The sequence below is a fragment of the Cololabis saira genome, chromosome 4, assembly GCF_033807715.1.
Source record: "Cololabis saira isolate AMF1-May2022 chromosome 4, fColSai1.1, whole genome shotgun sequence".
NCBI lineage: Eukaryota > Metazoa > Chordata > Actinopteri > Beloniformes > Belonidae > Cololabis > Cololabis saira.
The window spans coordinates 51688494-51700704 of NC_084590.1; the positions used below are offsets into that span (position 1 = coordinate 51688494).

Below are 12211 nucleotides of genomic sequence, written 5' to 3' on the forward strand. Positions count from 1 at the left end.
CAGGGGAGAAAATCCCCTTTCGTAGTTGGGGGGGACAATAAACAGTAACATTTTAGAGAATAAATCCAGGGGGGGACAAGGAATAAAAGTTTGATCCTTCCTTTAATACAGCATTTTGACATTTCCATCTCTATCTCAAACAGGCAGAAGAGCTTTCTTAGAGCAAAACAAAACAATGGTATTAGGTGGAAGGTGCAATAATACACACATCTGACATAATACACTGATACAAAAACCCACAATCTGTACAAGAATATCTGTCTTATTTCTAGTTCAAATGTCTCATTTTCAGTTAAAAAAAATCTCATTACACTTAAAACAAGACTCATCACTGGAAAAAACAACAATTTTCACCTGTTTCAAGTAGATTTTCACTTGAAATAAGTAGAAAAATCTGCCAGTGGAACAAGATTGTTTTGCTTATAAGATAAATCTTGTTCCACTGGCAGATTTTTCTACTTATTTCAAGTGAAAATCTACTTGAAACAGGTGAAAATTGTCAAATAAGTTATTTTTCTGGTGATGACTCTTGTTTTAAGTGTAATGAGATTTTACTGTTTATTATTATTTTCGATTTCGGTTTCGGCCACAAATGTTCATTTTGGTGCATCACTACGAAATACTACTGCATTGTTCCAAAATGATTAATTCTGTCTCAAATGATTCTAGGGGGGGACAGCTTTACTAATGGGGGGGACTTGTCCCCCCTGTCCCCCCTGGGATTTTCTCCCCTGACTGTAATAGTACATTAAGTAGTGACTTTTTTTCTTTAGCAAGCCTATTCCTCATTATCAGTTGCACCAAGCCAGTTACTAAGGCACACAAGCTGATGAACATGTGGAGATGACAGAGAAACAGCTTCTTTTGGACCATATGCCCAGCAAGGGAAAACAGACGCTCACAGGGCACTGATGTGGCAGGTGTAGTGAGCTACGTTTTGGCAATGCAGGCCAGCCTGCTGTGCAAGCCTGCACGTTGTGACCACCACTTTAATGGACAGTCATCCTCACTGATGGTGGGCTCTGATTTGTATCTGCTCACACAGTTCTCAACAGAGTCATCTTCATTTTCACCCTCAGAATCAGACTCTGAAGCAATCAAGAGGGCCAACCTTTTCTTTGGGGGCTGTGGTGGCTCTTCCACAGGTTCCTGGGGAACACTTCTCTGGCCCTCTTCCTTCAGTAAAGTGTGGAGTGAAGCCCACACCTCACCTCTCTCTGCTCTGGGAAGACATTTGAGCTCCTTGAATCTTGGGTGGAGCACAGTGGCAATCTGCAGATAGCTGATGTTGGCATTCTCCTTAGAATAGAATAGAATAAGACAGAACAGTACACTTTATCAGCAGTGATTAAAGAACATGTTTCCAATCTGTGGTCCATGATAAAACAAAGAACAATTGTATTAACTTCAGACTGTAGCAAATATATGTGCAAGCTACATGTATGCTCACTTTGCGTTTCTCCAGGTCTTTTTGGAATGTGGATTTGAATTTGACCACATAGGCAGGGTCATCTTGGGAGCTCTCCATCACCCGATGCACATGGCACCAAGCAGGAAGGACCGCAGAACAAGAAACATACTTCTGACCTCCCAGAAGTTCTGTCACTTTTCTGCACAAAGTAGAAGGGAAATAAACATTGTTTACTCAAATTAACATTCACTGATTGAACACACACACACACACACACACACACACACACACACACACACACACACACACACACACACACACACACACACACACACACACACACACACACACACACACACACACACACACACACGCCCCTGACCTATCAGGGTTTTTCCTGGCTCTAATTGAGGCAGAGGTGCAGCATCCTGGTCATGTGCACACGCGTGCGGGTAAACCGTGCCTTCAACTGGCTCAAGCAAACACTTTTTACAAGATATTTGGTATTTTGGGAGTTCTAATATGATTAAAAATATATTTATTTATTCTTCATTTCATTCATTGATAAAATAAAACAATTTAATATAAACACAAACCTTCCTAAATTCTGAATGAAAGAGCAGAAAGAAGAATCTTATTCAATCTGCCCCTTTTTCCCAAGAAACCAATTTACAAAGAATGTAAATTATATGTAAAAAATATGACAATTATCATGTTAAAGCATTATTTTATTAACATAAAAATATAAATACAAATATAAGAACTCAATCTTACAAAAAAAAAAACTGCCAATGGAACAGGAGAAAATTTTCACTGAAATGAGTTTGAGTTTATTTCGATCAGCAATCATTGAAAAATGTCCATTCAACAAAACAAGAAAGGGTTAGGGCTGAAACTAACAAGCTTATAGATGCCCTAACCTTTATACCATCAAGACTGAAATGAGTGAACATGGTTTTCTAGAACAAGTTACTTTTTAGGTGACTGTCTTATTTTAAATGTAATGATTTTTTTTGGATTAGAAATAAAACATTTTGACTGGATATAAGACAAGTAGTCCAGACAGAGAACATTTCAGCCTGCTATCTTTCCATCTGTAGAAGCTTCTCATGCTCCTTGTAGTCCAAGACCTCCTGGTCCTGGTCCATCATGGCGTCCTTACAACATCATCCCAGAGCCTCTCCTGCAGTCTGCTGCGCAGAGGTGTCTTCACCAAAACCATTCATGCATTAAGTATTTTTGTATTTATTTTGATACAGACATAAATAGTGATAGTTCCTGCTCCATGGGGGTCACCGTGCTTTTGGCATAAATAACAGACCAAACCTTCCTCAGTTTGCCTGAGCAGGTAAATTGGTTCAGCCACCGTTTGTCAAACCCACTGGTTCTGTGTTTTTGAGAAGATCTGTAAAGATGAATAAAAAGTCATGTTTAAATTAGTGATGCACCAAAATGAAAATTTGTGGCCGAAAACGAAACCGAAAATAATAATAAACACTTGGCCGAATACAGAACAATACCGAACATGGTTCTTCGCAGTTTTTCATTCATTTTGCCAATTTTTTCACCATTGCATAAATCAAATACATTTGATTTAGGCATGCTTTTAAAAGAAAAAAATCTTTTACAAATTACAAGGTAGAAAACATTTGTTGAATAGAGCTGGGTATCATCACTGACCTCCCGATACGATACGATTCCGATACACTAGGTCCCAGACGATACGATTTCCGATACGATACGATTCGATATCGATATTCTGGTTACAATAAGGGAATAACATGATCCTTCCACGCGCCACGTCCGGCCAGAGAAACCCCAACCTGTCTGGTGAAAAGAAGCAGCCTGCTCACTCCTCAAGTAAGGAGGAGACTTGAGCTCATTGCAGGGCCTCCCGGGGTTGGTAGATGGAGCAATGCCCAGGACTGACTTAGGTAGGAGCACTGGGTGATTAAAATGGGGGAAAAAATCGGGATTTAGAAAAAAAAAAAAAATTTTTTTTTTTTTTTTTTTTTTTTAAATCGATACTTGGATTTATGTATCGATAATCGTTCCTACACATGCATATCGATAAAATATCGATATATCGATATTTTTAACCCACCCCTATTGTTGAACATAAAAAACTGAACATTTTTAATTTCCCAGCATTTCTTAAATATTCCAGCAGACATTATACCAGCAAAGAACAATAACTTACATTTTTTGGCCATCTTTGAGCTTACGTTAGGCTTAACTGACTGAACATTGTAACATAGGCCTTAAAACAATAAAAATGCATTAAAGCGCTCAGGGTTTTTTATCATTTCAAATGATAAATCAAACTTGTAGCTGAAAGACTTTGCAGATGTTTCCCCTCTAGATATTTGAGCAGAACATTCATTGCAAACAGCCATTCTTGTATTATTCTTTGCCACTCTAAAATACTTCCACACTGCTGACATGTTTGCACCACTTCACTCCACGCTCTTCCACGTTTGATTTCCTCATCTAAACCTGTAATAGATTGATTTATGTTGTTTTGGTTCCACCTGCTGGTGAATGTTGGTAAAATTCTTATGTGGTTACTTTTTTGTTGGCCAACGATTTATGTTTGTGGTGCAACAGTTACGGAGCGGCCAGTCTATTTCCTTATTTTACAACGCCGTTATAAATTGTTCGTTTTTTTCCCCCACTTATTCCACCGAACACCCAAAGTGTTTTTTTGCCATTTTCGGCCAAACAATTTCGGTTACCGAACAATCGGTGCATCACTAGTTTAAATCACGTACACGTTGGCTTCGCGTTGATATGCTCCTAATGACTTGGAAACTGACTAACGAATGATTTATGGTTCTGCGTTACACCAACGCAGAGCCTACGGCGTACGGTGCGCATCGCCGCGTACCCTACGCCGTAGGCTCTGCGTCGATTTAACGCAGCCCCATAAATCAGGCTTAACGTTCCCCCTCGCCTCACCAGCTCGTCCTGTCCTGCACTCTGACCCTCGCTATCACCTTCATGCATATTTGTGCACGACTTTCAGCCCTGACAAAATTGCCGCATCTCGTCAGTAACATGATTTATTACTTTTTAACTGCCTGCAACGTTAATTGTCTGCACTGTTTCACCTGCACTTTTGCTTCTCCTGGTCGCCAGGTCGCCTTTTAAAGTACTATATATATATATACTGAATATAAGAAGAATAAACAAGACATGCTAGGATGCAAAAGAAACAATATTTACCTGTTTGAACAGCCGGGAAAACCAGGATGACGATTTTTAATACAACAAATAGCGGAAAAACACGGAAAATAATTCTGGAGATTTCGTCTTCTTCTGCTGGTGCTCTGTCGTTGAAACAGCGCCCCCATAGCGGCGCAATGAAGTAACTGCAGTTAAAATAACATCCATCCAGTCCAACGCCTGCTATGCCAGAAAATAACAGTTTTCATGACAACAGAGTTTTGAGAGCTGGGGCGGCACGAAATTAGGCGGAGGCGGCCGCCTCCTAATTTTGAATGCAGGAAAAACCCTGCCTATACACTTCGCTTTTACACACACACACACACACACACACACACACACACACACACACACACACACACACACACACACACACACACACACACACACCAGAACAATGAGGTATAATAACCTGCAGGGCTCCAGTAGTACTTCCAATTTGTGCAACTTGTCCATTTCAGATGGTGTCGGCATGGCAACTTTGCTGTTGGACAGTACATCTTTCAGCGGTTGTTCATTTCTCCGAACACTCTTTATCATTTCGAGAGTTGAGTTCCACCTGGTCGGGACGTCTTGAATTAGCGACTCCACTTGTATCCCGTGTTCTTCTTGTTTACGTCGTAGTTCTGAGGCGTTAGCTGGACTGTGTTTAAAGTGGCTGTAGCAGTGTGAGTGCCACGGGGGCCCGACCGACAGGATGGAGAGACACGGAGTTTAGTGCAGACCCTCTTTATTTACCCACAAACACCACACACAGTGCAGAAGCACCTTCACAGCAGCTTCACAGCCCCTTTCTGCTGTGCAGCTATGCCTTATGAAGGCTGGCAGAGTGGAGAGGCTGATTGGGCCCACCTGTGCCCTAATCAGCCTGAGTGGCTGCAGCTCCTCCACCCTGCCACAGTGGCCAACGACCTTTCTGCATTTGGCCAGCGCATTGTCAAACGGGCTGTTCTGGAGAGACACTGTGATGGTGCGCTGGAGACTGTGTGCAGAGCAGGGGACATGAGCCATGGGTAGTTGCCTCGCAGCTGCGATCATATTTCTGGCACTATCTGTGGTGACTGAATTTACTTGGTTTTCAACTTTCCACTCCTCTGCAACGCGCATGAAGTGCTCGGCGCACACGTCAGCATAGTGTCTCTCTTCAGTTTTCATCACCGTCTCCAGTCTCCGTCTATATAGTGGACTGTGACACCGAGATAATTGTGGTTACCCAGCGATGTCCAATGGTCTCCAGTTAGAGCCACGGTTGCTGCGTGTTCCAACTCCTTGGCTCGTGTGCCCCTCTCCTGCTCATACAACGCGTGTATTCTTCTTGTTACCGTCTGTCTTGATGGGAGCTCGTATGTAACGTCATTTGAGGCTATTCTAATAACCTCCCTCAGGCCCTTATCTTCCACAATATAAAGTGGTCTGCAACTTCTAGCCACCCACTTTGCAATGGCATTATCTATTCTGCAAACCCTTGGTTGATCGATAGGTCTCCATGCTGCATCCAACGTAAGCTGCTGTGCTGGTTGTCTCGGCCACGTGCTGGGATCAACGGCAGTGTGTTTTGCTGACAAATGGTACCTGAGGCTCGTAGAAGTTCTGTGGTAGCTGAACGTTTTGCGACAGTGGACACAAATCACTTGAGATTTGCCCACTGTGCCATCTAATCAAATCAAATCAAATCAAACTTTATTTATATAGCACTTTTCATACAAATAATGAAACACAAAGTGCTTAACAGGAAAAAAAACAAGAAAAGCAAATAAACATAAAACTTATTAATGCGCCCCCCCCACTCCCCGCAGACACAAGCACACTACAATTCACCTATACACACAGACACACACACAGACACATGGTGTAGACATGGCTAGGCACAGAGGATCCAGGTGACGAAACGGTAACAGGGAGCTGTCCACGCCAGGAGGTCTCATAACCCGCAGCTACAAGGGGGGGGGCCCACAGAGACCATCCCGGCCCGGACGGAAAGAGGAGTCCACACCACAGCGGTGAAGCCGTGGTGCAGAGCTCCACAACCATCCAGGCCAGAACCACCCCCAGGACGACCCCCTGCAGGCCAGAGTCACTCCCAGCATGGAGGCTCCCCATGAGGAAACACTGGAGATAAAAGCTGCAAGAAAGCAGGATAAAATACACTAAAGGAGTTTATAAAAAACATAAAAACATAAAACCTACAAACATAAAATCCTAAAAGTATGTCTAGAAAGTAAGACATTCAAAACTAAAATAATAAGACAGTGAAATGTATAAAATAGACCATAAATAACAACTAAAATATTTAGATAAAACATTGAGATTAAACAAAAATAAAATACGATAAGAAAGGATAAACTAAATATAAAACAGAGCAGTAAGATTCAATAAAAATAAGGGTGAGCATAAGAAATGTAAAAGAGTTGAAAGCCTGATTAAAGAGATGGGTCTTGAGCCTCTTTTTAAAAACATCAACAGTCTCTGCGGCCCTGAGGTTCCTGAGGTTCTCCTGAGGTTGTCCTGAGGTTCTCCTGAGGTTCTCCTGAGGTTCTCCTGAGGTTCTCCTGAGGTTCTCCGGGAGGCTGTTCCACAATCGGGGACCATAAAAACTGAATGCCGCCTCCCCGTGTGTCCTGGTTCTAACTTTTGGTATGGTTAAAAGGCACCGGAGGACCTCAGGGTCCGTGAGGGTCGATAGGGTAAAAGTAGTGCAGACAAATAAGAAGGCCCAAGACCATTAAGACACTTAAAAACTAGTAAAAGAACCTTAAAATCGATCCTGAAGCGCACGGGGAGCCAATGCAGCGATTTTAAAACAGGTGTAATGTGCTCCCGCCCTCTGGTCCTCGTCAGCACGCGTGCGGCTGAATTCTGTAGTAATTGTAGATTGTACATGTTCTTTTTAGGAAGACCAGAGAGCAGGGCGTTACAATAATCTAAACGACATGAGATAAAAGCATGCATTAGCACCTCCGTGCTGGCCTGAGAGAGAAACGGGCGGACTCTGGCTATGTTCTTAAGATGGTAAAAACCGATCTTTGTTATGTTTTTAATATGTGGAATAAAAGTGAGCTCAGAGTCAAAAATCACGCCCAGATTTTTAACTGATTTTGAGGGTTTAAAATCCTGTAACTTTGGTAAAAGTTTCTCTCTCTGGCCTTCGGGACCGATGAGTAAAACCTCTGTTTTGCCCTGGTTGAGCTGTAGGACGTTTGCTGCCATCCATGACTTAACTAAAATACAGTTAAAAAGGGCATCCATTGGCCCAGTGTCATCAGGAGACACGGCGATGTACAGTTGCGTATCGTCAGCGTAACTATGGAAGCTGATGCCGTGTCTCCTGATGACGTCCCCAAGGGGCAGCACGTACAGATTAAAAAGAGTTGGACCTAAAATTGACCCTTGGGGAACCCCACACCTTATCTTATAGATTCCTGAGGAACATGTATCCATACTTACAAAGAAACTACGATCAGTGAGGTAGGACGGGAACCATTTAAGAACAGTACCAGAGAGGCCGACCAGGTGCTTCAGTCTGTTTAATAAAATGTGATGGTCTACTGTATCGAAGGCAGCGGTTAGATCCAGCAGAACCAAGACTCTGATTACTGTGTAATCTAAATTACACCTGATGTCATTTAAAATCTTTAAAAGTGCTGTCTCTGTACTGTGGTTCATCCTAAAACCCGACTGATGAGCCTCTAAAATGTGTGTTGAGTTTAAAAATTCATTCACTTGATTAAAAACAAGTTTTTCTAAAATTTTACTTAAAAACGGTAAGTTGGATACAGGCCGGTAGTTATTTAAAACATTGGGGTCCAACCCACTCTTCTTCAGAAGGGGCTTCACCACCGCCGTTTTAAAGGCGGCGGGGAAGACACCCGTCTGAAGAGAACAGTTGACCAAATACAAAAGCTGTTCCTCAAAGAACCCATAGAGTGTTTTAAAAAACGGTGTGGGAATGGGGTCTAAAAGGCAGGTTGTGGGCTTTACCTTGGAGAAAACTCTACAAAGTGTCCCCGCTTCAACCAAGGCAAAACTCTCCAGTGTTTCCTCAGGTAAAAGCATTGATCCAGGTGTGTTAAGAGTTAAAATCTGTTGAGATAAAAGACTGGATCTAATGTCATCAATTTTACCCCTGAAGTGGTCTGCAAAATCCTCACAGTAATGGTCTGTTGCTGTTTTATGGGATCTGTTCAGGTTTCCATTTGTTAGAAGATCTATTGTGGAGAATAGGAATTTGGAATTGTTTTTGTTATTTAAAATTAAGTTTTTGAAATGTGAAGTTCTTGCTTTTTTAATAGTATTATTGTAGTTTTTAAGGAGTTGGCATAAAATTTCATAGTGTATGGTTAATTTTGATTTCCTCCATCTCCTTTCAGCACTCCTGCAGTTTCTTTTTAGTTTCTTTATTTCCTCAGTTCTCCATGGGGGTGTAGGTTTTATGCTAATTCTTTTGGTTAAAATCGGAGCCACTGAGTCCAGCGTTGTTTTGAGTATTTTGTTAAAATTGTCAACGATAAAATCACAGGGTGCTGGTAAAATCTCTGCAGTAGTGTTCTGTAAAATCTGGATCAAATTTGCAGCCACTTCAGGAGTTAGGTTACGTTTCCTCACCGTTCTCACTGGGGCCTCCCGCTGGTTAAAACTGGTGATGTTAAAAAACACGCAGAAATGGTCAGACACAGCCAGGTCCACAACAGAGCACGCACGCAGGGACAGGCCGTAGGTTATGACCAGGTCCAGGGTGCGCCCTCTGCTGTGGGTCGGCTGTGTGACATGTTGCTTAAAATCTAGACAGTTTAAAAGGTTTAAAAATTCTCTGGATACTGGGTCTGAGATGTTGTCTAAGTGCAGATTAAAATCACCAGTTATTAAGATCCTGTTGTAGGAGGTGTGAATAATTGATAAAAGTTCAGAGAATTGGCTGATAAAACAGGTGGAATACTGGGGGGGTCTGTAAACCGTTATGCAGAGAATTGGGGGGTTGCTAAAAACAAAAGCATGATATTCAAATGATGTGTAGCTGTTAAAAGGAACTGCATTGGATGACATAGTTGTTTTTGTTATTGATGCAGTTCCGCCCCCTCTCTTGCCCCCCCTGGTAGAAAATAGAAAGTTAAAATCTGGTGGGGAGGCCTCAGTGAGAACAACAGGTGCATCTGTGCCAAGCCATGTCTCTGTAAGGAGAATACAGTCCAGTTTCCTGTCTAAAATCAGGTCATTTATAATAAAGGATTTGTTTAAAAGAGAGCGCACGTTCAGCACAGCCATCTTGATGTCTGTGCCGAACGCACGCTCATCATGATGCTTTAATGGAACATTAAAAACATAGCTGGATCTAAAAACATTCCTGTGCTTTGTTTTTCTGCGTGAGATGAGTGTTAAACAGAAATTGTTAAACAGAATGAAAAAGGTTGGAGGATCTTATCAATACCCATATTAATGATATTAATGAAATATGTTGATGGTATTTGTGTTAGTAGCGTTAACCATTTACACTTTTGATTTGACGTACTGAAATGTTTCATATGAAGGTGTCTGGCTGTCAAGAACAGCACTTTCAACAGACACCACTTTATAGAAACTGAAAAGCTTTTGTGAGTCGGCCAACAAGATGATTTAATTCTTCTTCTCTGTCCTTACAGAAACATAAAGGCAAAGAGAGACCCACAAGTTATCGTTGTGATCATTGCAAGAAAGTCTTCACCACTTCATCAGGTCTGAGAAAACATAAGATGATTCACACTGGAGATAAACCGTTCACTTGTGATCAGTGTGGAGCAGCTTTTACCACATCAAGTTATCTAAAGATTCACCAACGTATTCACACTGGAGATAAACCGTTCAGATGTGATCAGTGTGGAGCAGCTTTTACCAGATCAAGTCAGCTAAAGATTCACCAACGTATCCACACTGGAGATAAACCGTTCAGATGTGATCAGTGTGGAGCAGCTTTTACCCAACAAAGTTCTCTAAAGATTCACCAATGTATTCACACTGGAGAAAAACCGTTCACTTGTGATCAGTGTGGGGTAGCTTTTGCTACATCGAGTCACCTAAAGAGACACCAACGTATTCACACGGGAGATAAACCGTTCAGATGTGATCAGTGTGGAGCAGCTTTTACCACATCAGGTAATCTAAGGACTCACCAACGTATTCACACTGGAGATAAACCGTTCAGATGTGATCAGTGTGGATCATCTTTTACCCAACAAAGTCATCTAAGGTATCACCAACGTATTCACACTGGAGATAAACCGTTCACTTGTAATCAGTGTGGAGCAGCTTTTACCACATCAAGTTATCTAATTATTCACCAACGTGTTCACACTGGAGATAAACCGTTTAGGTGTAATCAGTGTGGAGCAGCTTTTACCACATCAAGTCATCTAATTATTCACCAACGTGTTCACACTGGAGATAAACCGTTCAGATGTGATCAGTGTGGAGCAGCTTTTACCCAACAAGGTAGTCTAAGGACTCACCAACGTATTCACACTGGAGAAAAACCGTTTAGGTGTGATCAGTGTGGAGCAGCTTTTTCTAGACGAGATAGTCTAAGGATTCACCAACGTGTTCACACTGGAGATAAACCATTCACTTGTGAACAGTGTGAGGCAGCTTTTACCACATCAAGTCAGCTAAAGAAGCACCAACGTACTCACACGAGTGATAAACTCTAAAGATTTGATCAGTATGAAGTGTGTAATTGCAAAAAACACCTCTGCACAGCAAAAAAAAAAAGGCAAAATAATCAAACAACATCATACCGAAACTTGAAAAACTATCATATGATGCCCCCTGGACACCTCCTGGGAAGGTGTTCCTGGCATGTCCCACCAGGAGAAGAGCCAGGACACACCGGAGGGAATGTCTTTTGGCTGACCTGGGAACGTCTCTGGATCCCTCCAGAAGAGCTGGAGGAAATGTGTGGGGTGAGGGAAGTCTGGACATCTCTGCTCAGACTGCTGCCCCCGCTAACCAGTCCCACATCAAGTGGATGAAGATGGATGGATGGACAAAATCCATATATCTTCAAAAAGCACAAATGTATTGTTACAACATTCTGAGATACAGAATGTAATCTAACTATAGCATTAACTATTCCACAAATACTGCATTAGCACATCTCTAACATCTCTTCCTCCTCTCCACCCCGAGCCACTGCCACCACTGGCTGAAGTGTTGCTGCTGCAGGTTCATCCTATGATGTTTCATACGTCTTTCCATGACTTTCACACAGATTATGTAGTGGACAGGAAGTCATCACCATTCATTTCACCAGTCGGACATCACAGAAGGAAACCTGCTGAATTCATCTTCTACAACCTGTCATGGTTTCCCAGTTGGGGATAGGTTTTTTCCATGATCACTCTCCTGTCATTCCAGATCCTGCCACCCTCATCAGCCAGACATCTTCTCTTTCCCCTCACCTGTGCTTCCCCGCCCATCTGCACACCTGGTTCCCATGATCATCAGTTCCCCTTTATATACCGACCCATTTCCACATGCCAGTTGCCAGATTGTCTAGCGTTCATGCCTAGCTTTCCAGCATTCCTGATTATGTCTGTTTCTGCCTGCCTG

General features: G+C 42.2%; 1 protein-coding gene across 1 annotated transcript in view; it reads left to right on the forward strand.

Annotated features, from left to right (window-relative positions):
* Nucleotides 1-12211, forward strand: part of LOC133442608 (zinc finger protein 160-like) — a 137424-nt gene that overhangs the window by 64819 nt on the left and 60394 nt on the right. The window contains exon 2 of the mRNA XM_061720614.1: nucleotides 10270-11288. Within this exon, the coding sequence (XP_061576598.1) occupies nucleotides 10270-11288 (1019 nt within the window). The remainder of the gene's footprint in view (nucleotides 1-10269; nucleotides 11289-12211) is intronic.